The 16,171-nt window shown below is 46.0% G+C and overlaps 1 protein-coding gene across 3 annotated transcripts in view; it reads right to left on the bottom strand.

Moving 5' to 3' along the window:
- LOC135182818 (uncharacterized) overlaps positions 1-16,171 on the bottom strand; it is a 49,184-nt gene that overhangs the window by 10,246 nt on the left and 22,767 nt on the right. The window contains exons 1-3 of one of the 3 annotated variants that reach the window (XM_064157304.1): positions 5,698-5,720; positions 4,641-4,759; positions 1,276-3,011 (exon numbers count right to left, since the gene is read on the bottom strand). In XM_064157304.1, coding sequence (XP_064013374.1) covers positions 1,276-2,846 — 1,571 coding nt within the window. In that variant the 5' untranslated portion in view covers positions 2,847-3,011; positions 4,641-4,759; positions 5,698-5,720. Of the gene's footprint in view, positions 1-1,275; positions 3,012-4,640; positions 4,760-5,697; positions 5,721-16,171 lie in introns of those variants that run through there. The other 2 variants (XM_064157294.1, XM_064157286.1) reach the window with 2 other exon arrangements.

The raw sequence follows: 16,171 nt of genomic DNA, 5'->3' as shown, positions 1-16,171 counted from the left end.
AGAAACAAACCACGCCACCAACACTTATTCCTCCTTTTGCCTACCAGCCTTATTTAATTATAAAACAGTGATAACTGCCCCAAATGACTAGCTTCCAGAACCTTGCTAATTCCTGTTAGGCCACGTGCAGGCAAGGAGGGGAATCTCATTTCTTTGTCAAGAACGAGGTGACAGGACTGCAGAGTCCAAAACCAGAACACAGAAAGAAGCCCTTGTGACCATCTTACCAAGAGAACAGGCTGGGGGAACTTAGTCTCTTTAACTTGGAGAAGAGGAGACTGAAGGGTGACCTAATTAACATGTATAAATATGTGAAGTGCAAGCATCATGAGGATGGACTTAGGCTCTTCTCAGTGATGTCTAACAATAGGACAAGGGGCACCAGGTGCAAGCTAGAACATAGCAGGTTCCATGTGAACATAAGGGAAAGCTTTTTCACTGCAAAGGTGACAGAACACTGGAACAGGCTGTCCAGAGAGGTTGTAGAGTCTCCTTTTCTGGAGACACTGAAAACCTGCCTGGATGTGTTCCTGTGTGACCTACTCTAGGTGATCCTGCTCTCTGACAGGCGGTTGGATTAGATGATCTTTTGAAGTTCCTTCCAACCCCTAACATCTCTGATTTTGTGAAAATCAGAGTCGGAGAAGAGGCAGGAAGGCTTTACACAAGTACTTCCATTCACTGCTTACACTGAATTGGCAGAAAGAAAGTATTTGCAAGTACTCTCCCTCACTGCCCGTGCTGGTCTCCAGAGGGTGGTTAAAGACACACAGCAGCCACCAGTTCACTACGCACAGGCAGCAAGCGAAAGCACTTGCTGCTACATGTCACACTACCTGCGCTCGTGGCCTGTAGAGATAGGACAGAACCTAGACCTTTCTCCAAAGGAACCACAGCCCTTTGGATCTCTTGGCTGTCCTCTACTTTTAACAGATGTTAATTAAAAAAAAAAAAAAAAAAAAAAGACATTGCATCAATTTATGATAGAAATAAAGTGGGTGGGAAATTTGGTGTCAGGTTGCTGTCTCGACAGGATGACGGTGTACAAAAGGCAAAGTCTAGATGAAAATGCTTTCTGATGTTTAACCTCAAGCAAAGATGGGAGTTTTAAGATCAAGAGCTTAAAGACATGTCCATGTGGCTATCACAGGTCTTCAGATGAGAGGCTCTGACCACAGTGTATTTACACTACAGGAGTTAAATGCACCTTAGCATGAGAGACAACAGCTCATTAACAAGGAAACTGCTTTCAGGTGACCCCATACATTATGTTACCTTTTCTTAATAAGTTCCAGGGCTGAACCTATGAATTCATCCTTCATTTTTTGTAGCTTAGCTCCATAGCTGGTTAAGTCTGTGGCTTCTAACAGCAGCGATGAACAGCAAGAGGACTGGGCTTCAGAAGCCTGCGACTGCCCTGCAAGGTGGAGGACATCATTTAATTGTCTTGTCTCTCCTTTCTGCTGCTCACCACTGAAGACCTCCTGCCCAGCTCTGTGTACTGGTACTGCCTGTAATGGTGATCGCGGAATGGGGCTAGAGCAAATGGGGACCGGTGCTCTATTTGGGGTGGAGATCTGGCAGGTTCTGTCTTTCACCTCAAGGCTGTTCATCCTGAAACCATCCCATGTGGATGGATATTGGGAAAAGCCAGCAGAGGCATGATTTTCATGGAACACATCATCGTCATACTCCACTGTGACAGCCGCTTCATCCACAGCTTCAGCAGCATTGGTCCTCAGAGCTGCTGGACAGTTGTTCTTATTGTTCTCCTCCTCCAGGGTCTGGTCTGCAAGCAGAGTGTTATTCAAGCAATCTGTTGGCCTACTGCTGCTGGCAGATGAATTTGCCTTCTTGCTTCTCATTTGCTTGAATTCCTCAAGGGTGGGTATATAGAGCCGCCCTTTGCAGCAGCCTTTCTTGCTCTGTCCCAGTGTGGCTTTGACATCTGTTTCCCCACTATACTGTTCCAGCTTTTCTGCTGTTCTAGATTTGGCCATCTCATGGCTTTCTCCAGCATGCTGAAAGGGCAAATTTGGGGAACTGTTTTGCCTTTGGAGCTGAAGCCTCCTCTGAGTCTTCTGCTTGATGTCCTCTGGACTGATGAGCCTGTGTGCAAAACAGAGTCTCTGCCTCCCTGTGAGGCTATGCCTGAGAGCAGTGTGCTCCACCAAAACTGCACAGCAGTTGACAGCACTACCGTTCTTGTACTGCTGGCACATCTGGCATTCAAAACACTCTTGGGCCATCAGGTTAGGCAAAGCCACCTGTGGCTTACAGGGCTCTGCTACCTTACTGCTGTGCAGCCTCAACTTCTCCTTCAGCTCTTTTTTGGCATCCCTTTGTAGGGCTCTTTCCTCTGCAGAAGGGAAGAGCCATTGAGGTGCTTTGGCAAAAGGTGGGAGGAGCACATTCTGCACTGATAGAGATGTCTGTTTAGCATGGAGAGAAAGGTTTCTCAGGGAGTCTGATGTGCTTTGTGCTGAGGCCACGTCCAGACTGCCTTCTGTGCACTGACTAGTGCCTCCACTGCGGAAGATGATCTCATTATCCAGGCTCCGGCAGTGAGAATATAGCCCAGAATCAGCAGCTGTTGCCCAGTGAAGGTTCTCCACGCTCCAATACATTCGGTTTTGCACAGCACTGGCCAGAGGTGCCTTGCCTGCATGGCAGGAGTCTAGAGTGTGGAAGTCCCCAGAAAAAAGATGAGTGTCTAAGTTCTTTAGTGGATGCATGCTGCTAACTGAAAAATCCTTTAAGCCATGTTGTGCATAGAGCTGATTATTTTGGCAGCTCAAGATCACCCGGCAGTGTTCCTGTCTCTCATCAACACTGATGTATGTCATAGCAAATGCACATGGAGGTTCTAAGTGGCGTCTAGGGGGAGAAGAGAGAGTTGGGGTGTCGCTTAGATGCCAGTCAATGTCCACAGACCACAGACAGCAAAGTGTGCTGCTGGGTATTCACATAAGAGAGCTCTCACATGGGTTGAGTCGCCATGAGTAGAAGACCTGTGAATGGAAGGAAAGATGAGTTACTGAAGCAGCCTAGTGATGACTCGTAGGGTGCAACAGCAGGTCTGCTTCCAGAGAATGCAGAAGCCAAGCACCTACAACTTGGGTAGAAACAGAGCAGCAACACTAGAAGATGTGGCTTGAGGCAGTGAATCTTTTCTATTTCTAGTCAAGCCAACAGCGGTCTTACATTATCCAGCTTAATTTGGAGACATTTACCCTACCTACCCTCAGCAACTCCCTCATAATACTGCTCAACTCTAGTGATGAATGCTCAGAAGTGCTTGCTCCAGGCTGACCCTACTCACACAGCAGCACTAAGGAGATGGGCAGTTTACAAGACATAGTGAGGTTGTGTCTCTCAAGTGGGGTGCAGGCAAGAGTGTGTGTGTTAAGGAGGAGTCTGGTGGTGGGAAAGGATGACAAGACACTGTGGTGTTCTGTAAGGCTCAAGTAGTGAGGAGGAAGAGGAAAGCCAACTAGTGGTGGTTTTGTCCCTGAGAGTCATAGTGCAGCCTCTTAATTCTGTGATTTATGTATGATTTAGTGACTGGTAGCCACGCATTTCCAAGGTCATTCCAGTTCAGAGACAAAGTTAGCTCACACACTTTTACAAATGCACCCTTCTTAGCAACAGGGCCAAATGATCACCCCTATGACAGCTCAGCAGAGACACAGAAAGAGAAGGTGTGTTTTTCAAGGCTATTCCTACAGTCTGTGCTCAGCATTGTAAGGCCCAGGGAATCCAAGTGACTGAAGAGACATTCAGAGAAAGGCAAAGAACTAAATCCCAAAACTTCAGTTTGGGCCGGTAGGATGAAGACTAAGTGTCCAAGTCATGCTTGGATGCGGAAAGAGCCTCCTTACATTGAGTGGAGAGGCTCCAAATTTCTCTTATGAATGTAGGCCTCACAGACTTGCTAGAAGTTCACACAAGACACCAGTCTCTGCTTACAGCCCCATGCACTCCCTCCCTTGGCAACCAGAGGCAAAGGGAGCGAGTGAGTGCCTTATATAAAGGAGATTAAGACTGGGCAGGGGATACAGGGTTAGCCTGAGATTTGTAAGGGCAACACAGAGCTGAGATGGTGGGGCATCAGTATCTAGTAACGAGTCAGGCAAGAAAGAGCAGGATGAACACCCAGGAAGAAGTCACAGCAAAGCAAGACAGGACCATGTAAGTTACACTCCAGACTGTTGCTATGTAGTACAGCTGGATTCTCCATGTGCTGCCAATCATTCAGGCATCACAGCCACCTTGACCAGGAGGATAATGAAGAGGCCTGTTACTGCCTGAAAGTTAAAACACCTCAGGCATCTAACCATGTGAGGCACCAACAGACATCTCCTGAGGAGAAGTCTGAGGCAGCATATTGCCTGGAAGCCAATCTCAGCAATGTCCTGGTAGCTTGATTCACCACCTGCTTAGAGTGGTTCAAATTAGCACTTCCCCTGCATTAATGAAACTATCTTTAACCTAATCCCAGAGAGGCAAGGCAAGGCTGCTCCTGTGGATCACTGCTGAATGAGGAACATTACTTCCATCCGTCAGAATTGCTGAAAATAAAAACTAAAACTAGCTTTCAAAGCATGGCCATTCCCCAAGATGTCATTGGAACTTCTCACCCAATCTTCTCATGGTGGGGCTGAAGTTCCCCCTTCTTCGTGGCTCTGGAGGAGCCCACAGGTGACAGCAGAGAAACGTGAGGATCAGGACTTTCTGTGATCATAAGTTATAACATGATCTGTCAAGAAAGAGAGAATGAGATGACGTGAGTGCCAGTCACCGAGCAGAGAGCAGGGCTCCTGGTAGTGCTGAAGGGCTCCTGTGAGAAAATGCTGTTAATGAGAGATGCCATGGCTTGTCAGGTCGGTCTGTGATCAGGTCACAGCTACAAGACTAAAAACCACCATGTGCTTTCTGCACTCTGCTCTCAGACCAAGTAGTAAGAGCCTTGATGTAGTGAGAGCTGAGAGTAAAGCAGTCCATGCCCAAGGCAGGGAGCTCCATACAAAAAGGCTGAGGCCCCTGTGAGGCAGGCTCATGTGCTACACACTTGCTTGGCAAGCTCTATGTGAATGCGTTTGAGAGCAAGGCAGCCAGAGGAGAAAGTGCACAAGCAAGGGGAGAGCAGTCATGAGAAAAGCAAGGAGGCAGAAGCAAGAAATGACAGGGTGGGATCTGTCTGTGGCTGCTCCCTTCACCAACAGACAAGGCAGCATTGAAAATACAATTGGCATGTGTCCTCACAATCTCTTCAGGTGGAAGATCACTGCTGGCACCCAGGGCACTGCACCCTCTTTGAGCTGCAGGACAGCTTCAATGACACCGGGGGTGTGGGTAGCCACTGTCCACTTAGCCCCTGTCCACTAAAGTGTGGCATAGACCATGCAGGTGGGGTTTGTCTCCCTCAAACCCACCAGTGGGAAAGGGTACCCCTTTGCCCCACAAGAGAGCAGAGGCCTGTTTCTCCAGTGGGTGTGAAAGATGTCAGTGCTCTAGAGAACTCTCCAGCAACAGGGACCTGCTGCTGTTTTATCAGGGCATGATCTTCCAGCAGATGTGCATGGGACAGAAAAACTTGCTTTCAGGGAAGGAGCAGCTGGGAGAAACTCCTGCAAGCAGAGCAGGACAAGCAGAGAGAGAGGGAGAAAGAGGCAGGGACAGAAGCAGGTTTGATACCTGGAGGGTCCAGAAAACACAGAACTGCCAGAGCTGGCTCTGAGAGACAGCAGAAGACACTTCCCAGAGGAGGCTGTGCAGAGTTTGGTGACACACAGGCAGGCACCAAAAATTACTAGATTAAGTGGAGGAAAAGGGAATTTTTCTTTCCAAATACTTTATTTTAAGCTTTGTCACCCACAAGGGCTGAATTTTCTTCCTCTACAAAGTGATTTTTTGTACTAAGAAAACACTTCAGACATGAGAAGAGATACTTTGCTCAGAGTAAAGGTACACATGGGATGCAGCTCACAGGTTGGGTGTGTAAGGTTCAGTGCCTTTGCTGGAATGAGAGGGAGCCTTAGAAGTCAGTGAGTTCTGTTTCACTTCATGCCTTACCAGATTTCTTACCAGAGATCTTGGACAGGAGCACCTTCCTTCCCCGTCACTACACCCTTGAAAAGGTCACCTCTTTCCTACTGAACTCTTCTAATCTTCCCCATTTCCCATAAATCAGTACCCTGAGGGCTGTGCACAGCATGTCAGGAAGTTAATCTTGATTTCTTTGGGCACTGAGGCCAACTGCTGCCCGAGTCATGACCTGTGAAGGGAAAACTGTTGTGTTGAGGCTCAGCCTGCTTCCCTCAATGCCCTCACTGCAATGCCTGCAACAGGAAGAAAGCAGAGGTCTCTTTTGAAACATCAGATAATTCTGACCTAGCCTGTAACCAGGAAATACTGAGTCCTTCTCTCTCTTTCCCAGGTTCTTGTGCTCCATTCCTTGTGGCACACAGTAACAGCACCACGGTTTCAGCTAAGATGCCCGTTTGACAGGTCAGTGACAAGCATGTGTCTACACACTCAGCTCTATAAGCACTCTGCTGGAGCAGAGCAGGGGATGGAGACAGGAAAAAAAAAATCTCCATTAATGTACTTCTGGTTGATATGCTAAAGATGATCTTACAGCATATCCTTGCAGGCTCACTGTACACAAAGAAAATGTAGGTGCAGCCCTGCACAGTCACCATTAAAGAAACACTGGCAACCAGAGCAACACAGAAGAGTTTGTTGTCTTACCACCTCAGAGCTGTAACTACAGTCTAAAACTACAGTAGTTGATCCCAAGTATAGAAACTAGCTAACGTCAAGGAAATATGAGGCAACAGGGAGAAGCAAATGCACATCTCTCATATGGTGACTCAGTTTTGGGTCCTGGTTCACCCTCTCCTAAAGGTACACGGCAGTCCTAATCCACCTTGCATTCTCTACCAGTTAAACCAAGCAGTCACTTGCCAGTTCTTTGTCACTCCCTGATGTACTGTGGATTGATGCTGCACTCCATCATTTACCCATCTGAATACTTCCAAGCCCACGCTTCCCCAAAGTTCAGGCTTTATTCTAGTCCAACAATCCCTCAGGCCAATGCTAACTTATTCCAGGCCAAACAGCAGAACGGAACTTAAGAGCTCGCTGCCACTCTGAGATGCCACTCTGATGGTACAGCACTGCTTTTCCATCACATTGCCTGTGCAACATGTGCTTGTTCCCTGACTCAGGGACTGAAAAACTTGGTTACAAGCCTCATGCCTTAAGTGAGCATAAGACTAAAGACATCATGTACTCAGCTTATTTTCTACCATGTGATTCTTTTTAATCAACTTCTCCCCCACTACTCTGATAAGTGCCTGCTTGGAGACTTGCCACTAGCTTTCATTTTCCTGAAAAATCCCCTCAAAGAACTTATTTTTCAAGGATTAAAGCTTGAAGGATAAATTATTCCTTCCCATACACATAAGAAACGTTCTGCCTGGCTGACCTTCTCAGCAAAGTACCAGACAAAGTGTCAGGAGGATGAAGTAAGCAGGCACATGATATGTTGTTCAGTGCTGGTAAAAACTGTGGAGGGGATCAGTCGTGTTTAAGGACTCCAGGGGCATAAGGACATAGGACCACAGAGCCTCACAAGACCTGAGGAAAAGAGCCCATCCTATCTGGCAGGCATGAGTAGGTTTGGTGATGTGCTTTGTGCAGTTCACTGCAGCCAGGCTCAACAGACCCATCAAACAGGGAAGCTTGTTCCGCAAAATGGTGGAGAGAAGCTTCCGAATGTCTGGCCCCTCCTGCCTTGACAAGAGAGCCCAGCTGAATGTGGTATATTTTCCACTTCCCACATTTACATCTAAGCTTGCTATTGTCTGGCCCCTCCTGCCTTGACAAGAGAGACCAGCTGAATGTGGTATATTTTCCACTTCCCACATTTACATCTCAGTCAAAAGCAACTTAACTTCTGAGTCTTGGCCATCACACCAAACTCCTGTTTCCAGGGGAGGGGAGTATCCAGAATCACCTTACTCCACCTTGTAATAAGAGATGAAACAAATCTTCAGGTCTCACTCTAAGTTCTCTGCATTGCGTTTTCTAAATTGCACCACTGAACAGAGGTTGGTTTATTCAGGAATACAGTCTCCCTTTTATTTCAGAGATCTAACCAGCTACAGGGAAGCTAAAAGCATATTTCAAAGAGCTGTACAAAGGATTTTAGCAAGCTATGATACCGCTGTGAGGTTTTTTTTGCTATCTGATAAAGCAAACATCGTGAACACAGCATGATCTGTCTACTGCCATGTAATGCACATCACTTCAGCTGCTTAGCAGAACACCACCAATCTCAAGGGAAAGAATGCCAAATACGTTTGAGATTTTTTTCAAGTTAAAGGTTAACAGGAAAAATAAAGGTTCCTTGGTTGTATTTGGTTTCATAGCTTTTCACTCAGCCAGACCTATGCTGCAGGAACTAGCTGCAGTAGGATGACTACATGACTGCAGCTACATTTCTTGGGTTTTTTGTCTCTTCCCAGCTTATAGAGTGTCTGTTAACACTATATACTAGGGTACAGCCACCCCAGTTATCTAAACCAGTTTAATTTCCTGGGTTTATTTCCTTCCTAGAGTGCACAGCTGAATGTGACTTTCCTTGACTTTATAGTTCTGTCACTTCTTTCATTCCCTGCTCCATGGCACAAATCAAGATCACTAACAAGAGGAACAGCTGCCATCTTGGTTTCAAAACTAGGCAATACAGAGAAACCCATGACCACTATAGTCTGCTCACTGTATTTATAGCCCCCATGTTCTCATCTCAATCATAAGCATGGACCATGTCATCTCAGAGACAGCCTGGTATGGGAAACTACATCTCTCTTAAGCCTCTTAGGATTCAGTGGAAGATGTTCTTGCTGAGAACACAAGCATTGTATTTCTGCTGTGCAGTGAGCTGCTTGTCACATGATATTGTCTAACTGTTCTCTTCCTTTCACATCTCTTTATTCTTTATTTCTTGTATCTTTCCTGTATCCCACTGCATTCAGCACAAGTTTGCACAGTCCATCTGTGCTCCACCACCATTATCATTACCTCCATGATCACAGCCATTGTGCTAGATTGAGGCTAACTGGAATATTTTACAGAGAGCAATTAGGTGTGAGAACAAAGAAAAAAAACCCAGCAGTACCCTATATCACCCATTCTTCTGCTGAGAAATACAACTAGTCAAAATATAGATAGGACACTTGCTTCTCACACACTGCTCAGTTAGCTCTCAGTTCTGGTCCTTCTTTCTGGTGGTCTGGTCTCTGTGGTTGCCTCTGCCTTAACTCTTTAATCCAATCTAACCCTTTTTTTTTACCTCTAACCTCTTTGTCATCTTCTGACATCTCATCTCAGATCTTTCCAGATTTATCACATGAGATAAAAGTGGGTTGATCTGGTTATTTCTGAAGGGAGGGGAGCCATATGTGAGCCCACTTTCACAGCCTGGCACTTCCAGTCCTCATTCAGATTCCTACTCTGCACAGATACAGTATCAGCACTAGCTGCAGAAAATGGTTGCAATATGATTACACTTAATTTATTATTCCTCAGGGGGTTGGCAATGGCAGAAAAAGTCAAGGCTGTGACTTGAAGCTCAGTCTCAGCAAAGGGCCCAACATCAATCACAACTCCCCAGTGCCAGCTCCAGACCGTTCTCCTCTGGCTTCCAGCTGATAGAGGTGCACCCCAAGCAGCATCCCACCAACACTCAGTCAATTGCTTGACAGGCCGTTGTGAGGCAGCCCAGCACTGCCAGCCTAGAGGCCCGTTGCCAGCAGTGATCAACAGCAGATAATTTTGGAAAGAGCAGTCACAGATAAAGCATGTCAGCAGCAGGCAGCTGATGAGGTGAGGAACGATATCTCAGATCATTTGACACCATTTTGATCCTCTTGCATGTATTTTATGAAGGCAGAAGAGACAGTGGAAAAAAATGCAGGAGGCACATTGGATTAGGTGAACATGAAGACTGAGAGAGAAGTAAATCAAGACAGTAGCAGAAAAGAGCAGGCAGCTCCCTTCCCCTTGCAGCATGTGATAAGGATCAAGAGCCTTCACTGAAGCACTCAGCTGAGTATTGTCTTCCAGCATGCAGAGGACTGGCTTTTCAACTCACAAATTCCACCCATCCTCTAGCAGGAAAGGGGTAAAAAGCAAAGTCATGCTACATGGGGGGAAAAAAATCAGCCTTCTGTTTTACATCATAACTTAACTCTTGATTTAGTCTCATAATGTTCAGGACCTGAGTCATGATGTTGGATTTTTTCAGCCTGGAGGAGGCTCTGGAGAGATCTAATAGTAGCTTTCCAGTACCTGAAGGGGGCCACAAGAAGAGTGGAGAGACTTTTTTACAAGGGCCTGTGGTGATAGAACAAGGGGTAACATCTTCAAACTAGAGAAGCAATATTTGGACGTTAGTAACAAGTTCTTTACTATGATGGTGGTGGACCACTGGAACGGGTCACCCAGGGAGGTGTCTGGGGCCTCCATCTGTGGAGATATCCAAGGTGAGGCTCAACAGGGCTCTGAGCAACCTGGTAAAGTTGACGATGTTCCTGCTGACTGCAGGGACAGTTGGACTAAGTGACCTTCAGAGGGCCCTTCCAACCCAGACCATTCTATGTGGATTCTATGACTCAAGGCAAAAATACTGCTGACTGGGCTAGCAATACCTGACCAACAGGGAACACAAAAACACAGCTTTTTACATTGCTTCTACCAACCCCCGGGAGACAAGAGAAAACCAGTGCTGTACAGGTTCCTGAGGAGTCTCAGCCCAATCTGTAAATGCATAGGGCAAAGGAACACTTTTGTTCCAAGAATAAGGTGTACACCAGAAGTTTCATCTCCTCTTCTTGCAGCAGGAAGATGTATTGTGCAGCACAGCCACAAACCTCAAAATGTCTTACTGCACTGGTCTTCCTAACAAAGGAATATGAACACTTTCACCTCACTAGTAGGGAAAATAATCCCCTAACTTCACTTTATTTATGTCTGTTCATTAACTTTGCACTGGAAACTAGTCCAGTACTCCGCAAAGCCAATGGAAGGTGGATATACAGTCTTCCAAGGTAGCAAAGCACACATCATTTATGAGCTAAGAGAGGGGCCTGGGGGAGGGAGATGGTCTTAGGAAGGTGAGTGGCATGCATGATGTCGTTCTACACCTTGTGTGGTCACAAAGCTGTCAGGCACTTTGGCTTATTGCTGGTGGAGGTAGGTTCAGTGTGAGGAAACGTGACTGGCAGTAGCGTCAGCAGTCCCAGCTGGGGTGTGGATGGCCAGCAGCAGTCACACTCTTCATTCCACTGAGTGTGGAGCTACTTAGAAAAGCTTCTACAGAAAACCTGGGAAAAGTATGGCCATCAGCTGTCTCAGCCTGGAAATTTGTCCTCAGAAGGTCCAGCAGTGCATAGTGCCAGGCAGTGAGAGTCCTGGCAGGGAACTGGTGCAGCTGGGCAGGCTCTGCCTCGCTTTCAGCCCTGAGGAACCTCAGGAGTTTTTTCCCTGCCTGCCTAGGAGAATTTATTTTCTTATTTTTTGCACATTTTCAAATCGTCAATCCCCAGTTCCTCCCACGGGCCTCTCTAAACACCCCCCCTCTCTTTCAGATGCCGACGTTTTCCAGTTGATTAGACCTCAGGCCAGACCATGAGCTAGGTGTAAATCATAGCTTGTCAACGCTTATTTACACCCACTGAGAATTTCCCTTGGTCACCATTTAGCAGAATTATATGACATGTCTTTTATCTCTCCTCGCAATTTAGCCTGCCGCTCCCCTTCCCTGGCCTCTAAGCCTCCTGCTTTGCTCTGAACTCCCTGTAGGTTTGCAGGATAGGTAGCTTATTTGCAATGTAAAGTGTCTCTCAGTGGCACAGCCCCCTGCAAATGAACCCAAGAGAAGCACATTTATTCTTACTCGTGTGGTACACCCAGACCCATCTTTTCCTGTCAGCAGCTCCCTACAATGCACACAACTTGCTAAGGGAAGAAATATGTCCCCTATTGCCACTACATAGTGCAGGACCTCTCAGGTGAGATACAGAGGAGGATGAAGGAAAGGACTGACCCCACAGAGACCCTGAGCTCTAACCTTTCTCCTTGAAGCTGATGGCAAAGACTCGCCACCCAGCACAGCACTGTGTAGATTCTGTCAATAGGCATGACACCATTAATGACTTCTTGTTGCTATGGTGATATTGATGGATAGTCCCTGGGGCTGGTGGTAAATCAGGGAAAGCTAGCAAAAAGTGGGTCAAAAAAATCCCCCAGGAAAAAGTGAGTTTGCCTACAAATGGGCAGTTGCATGGCACCCTAGACGAATTTGGTGGCACTTCACACTTCCTGACTCATCCTACCTCTTACATAGTGTTCTTCAGAGCCAGTGGAAACACTCCTGCTCGCAGCAGGGCTCTGGTGCACAGGCACACTGCTGCAAGCAGATTTCATTACCAGGCATTATTTTTGCAGCTTCACTCTGGCCATTCATTTCAAATACAGAGCAAAAATCTTGGCTCCAGTGGAATCAGTTGGACCCAGGCCAGAGGGCACAGAGCCAGGATTTTCCCCAGCTCTCATAATGCCTTATCACAAGTGACAATTTCATTCAGCTGCCACGATAGCCACTGGGAACACCCTGCCTTTCCAGAGATCTTTCAACCATGGAAAAGCTGTGGTTACAAAGAGGGTTTTTTCCTCTATTTTCCTGAGGCTCAGCACTATGCACTCTCTGAAGGCAGTGTTGTGAGCTCTCTCACAGTTTCCTACCCTTCAATATGCAATTTAGAGTCATCTTTTACTCTTCATCCTAGCTGAGTAATGACTGCTGACAAGAACAGGTTGCATTCCAGTCATAATTGGGCTCCTTCACCTTGCACAACTGTTCTAAGGGTTTGGGGCACAAGAATTGCCTTCTTAAAGTATCAGTACTCTCTTTGACCTTACTTTCTCTGGGAAAAATAACCCTAATTTAGGTTGGTGACATCATAATGAAGAAGCAATAAAGTCACAGTGGAACTCCCTCTTCCTCTGCACATGCTATTTATCTAAGTGGTGTGCAAACTACACCACCTGGGGGGTATTTTAGTACAACTAGTAAATTTCAGAGTATGCTTTTTGTCCTAGTAAAAACTCTTACCTTTTCTGCTGCATTAGTTACCCCCTCACATAAAAACTTACCAAAGAACTTTTTACTCCAAACAATGGCACCTGTCAAAACACATATCGCTTCATTTCCTGATGGCCACTCTTACTCCATAAAGTTGTTACTGGTTCAGAACTGCTATTATGGAAGAAATAAACCCCCAGAGGAGCAGTATCTATGGCAGTATCATTACACAGTTTTGCCAGTAAATCCCCAGTGTAGGTCAGGTCCAACTTATGTGTCAGCTTTTCCACTACTTGCGAGTTCAGATCCTTTGCCTCCAGGTGAACTCAGGAACTGGAGACAAAATTATCCTGCCCTTTCCTCTTGCATCTTTTGATAAATGTGGTTTTAATGGTCTATGTGGTCTCAAAGCACTTTGCATCAGGAACAGGTCCCCAGAGCAAAATTCAGTTCGTTTCTCCTATGTTACATGTAGTGCCTCATTAAATGTATTGGGCAAGGTTACTAAGCTCACAGAGCCCAGACCAACACTGACACAGGCTCTGTTTTGTACAGCAATTCCTTGATCAAACTGTCAGCATCATTTATTTCCTTGTGTTTCATATGTCTGAATGCTCCAGTAAGTTACTCTTCCGAGTTGACTATCAGAAACAAAGGCTGCTCTTTCAAGTTGGATTTATACCTTTTCCCTTCCCCTCCATTTCAGTTAACTCTGGAAATTATTTGTTTGGGTTTTTTTAACTAGCTCCTTCTGCTTGTCTATATTAGAACTTAAGTAATATCAGTAGGTGGATGAAAGTCCACTTGGTACCTCCTTCGTAGCAAACAGGGCTTGCAACTAGCATACCAAATTACTCTATTTGACCTGCTGCTGACTAGGCTAGAGAGCACAGAACTAGCTCTAGCATTCTACATTTTCACCAGCTAGAAGAGAGGGGATGTGAAGGCTGTGAGTGCAATGGGTTGAAGAAATGAGCTATCACCACAATCAGGTTGGGCCAGACAGGGCTAGGAACTGGTTTATTGCACTGGGAGACAGAGGAGGCTACAGGAGCATAATAGCTCCTTGAAACAGGATCTCTCTCTGTGAGGAACTGTCCTTCTACTGTCTACACAGCTATTATTTTTGTGCTAATGATTCTGTGACTGCAGAGACATGGCAGGTGGAGAACTGCCCAGAGCAGCTCAGGGATGCACAGAAGCAGCCAGTTTGGACTGGGATGGAGCTCCACATTCCTCTACTTAGAGACACCAGGGTAAATGCCTTTAGGCATAAATCCCAGCACACTGGGAAAAGCACGTATCCATTTTCCAGTTGTGGTCTGCCCTAAATAACTGGTCACCAAAGGTTTCTCAAGTAGACTCTTTATATCAAGGTATTTAACTGTAAACTGTATCAGGTGCATTCAAGATCAGAGAATCTCCCCAGGCTGTCTTTGACCCAGCTGAGCACTAACTTCCAGGTGACCTCATAGGAATGGGACTGGAGGGGCCTCACCTGCCCACGCACATTATGTCACTTCTGATTTACTGGCAATGCTTTTAAAGTCACCATTAAGAAATAAACTCCAATACTGGCTATGAACAATGTATATGCTTTTGGAGTGCTCCTAATCACATCTATATATTTTAAATCATCAATATTGCCAAAGGACTCAGTCTTTTTGGTGCTCCACCAGGTCATACTCTACTGTGAAAAGTAATGGACAGGAGGCAGGATATGCCACTTTGTTTACAGCCAGCTGTAAGAAAACTATTTTCTTTGGTTAAACACACTGGGTACTTGGTACAAGTAAGCTCCATTTTCCTGCACTGAAGGTTAGCCACTGCAGTAGTAAGATTGTGAACAAAAGAAAGAATAAACACAGCTCTTCTGCAGCAAGTGAGGGAGGATAGTAAACTAGATTCCCCTCTTCCTGTGCTGTGGGTCCCAGATATTAGCTACATCTCATAGTCCCCATGACTTAAAGTGGCAGGAAGGCCCACCCTGGATCCAAAGTCATAAGATGTCCCTTCCTACCTAACTTACTGCAGGCACTGAAGCTGCCTGCTCCCAAACAGCTCTGAGGTTTGTACTTCCCTCATGATCAGAACTAAGATCAATGCTTCAATGCCATTTTACAAAACATTCCAAGCACTGAACTGCTGAAGGCTGCTGCATTCAAAGGCACAGATGATCATAGCTGACCAGAGCCCTTGCATGCAGATTTGTATTACCAGAGCTAAGAGCTGAACCAAGAGCATTATGGCTAAGCTGCAAGCAACCAACCAGCTTTCTTCTAACCTGGCTCCTGCACAGCACTGAAAGTCTGCATCCTTTGTGGTTGTTTCACAGTACCCAAAGCCAAACCCTCTATAGCAAAGAGATGCAGAACCACTCTATAAATATGAGTTGGTAATATCAATCAAGAGATGAAGTATCACCTGTGCAGGCACTCAGTCGCTCATGGGAAACAGCTACAAATCCTTCCCTCTGAGAAGATACAGTATGGATGCTGGAACCAATGTGATGGTGAGTCTCATGCAATACAGCATCTCAGGAAAGGATTTAACCTCAGCTTTATAAATACCTATCAACAAATCTTGCATATAGTTAGCCATAACACCTCAGAAAGCTTAATTACCACTTAAGAAATGCAAGCTAAAATGAGCTACATGACCTTTCCTACCCCAGATCCTGTAGGTCAGCATTATTTAAGACAACTGGGAGCCTGAAAAGCTAAACATTACTGTTGGCAGATGAACAGATGGATGGATCACTGCCAGCATAATCTATCTTCCCACTTGCCTCTGTAGGACTGGGTGACATTCAAAATGAGGTACTTCCCTATGCAAAGAGAAATGCATGAAATGCAATGAGCAGGCTTTAAAATGGACTCATCAGCTGGCAGAACCAGCGGCAGAATGCTTTATGGCTGCTTTTAGTGGTGCAGGCGAGGCTGTAAAGAGCATCAGGCTGTGACAGAAGTGGGGAATGTAGCAACCACAGTGGATTGCTGTAAGTCAACCCATGAGCAA

This window comes from Pogoniulus pusillus, chromosome 2 (assembly GCF_015220805.1).
Source record: "Pogoniulus pusillus isolate bPogPus1 chromosome 2, bPogPus1.pri, whole genome shotgun sequence".
Classification (NCBI taxonomy): domain Eukaryota; kingdom Metazoa; phylum Chordata; class Aves; order Piciformes; family Lybiidae; genus Pogoniulus; species Pogoniulus pusillus.
Note: the sequence above shows the minus strand (reverse complement) of the source record. Positions and strands in the feature narration are given on the sequence as shown.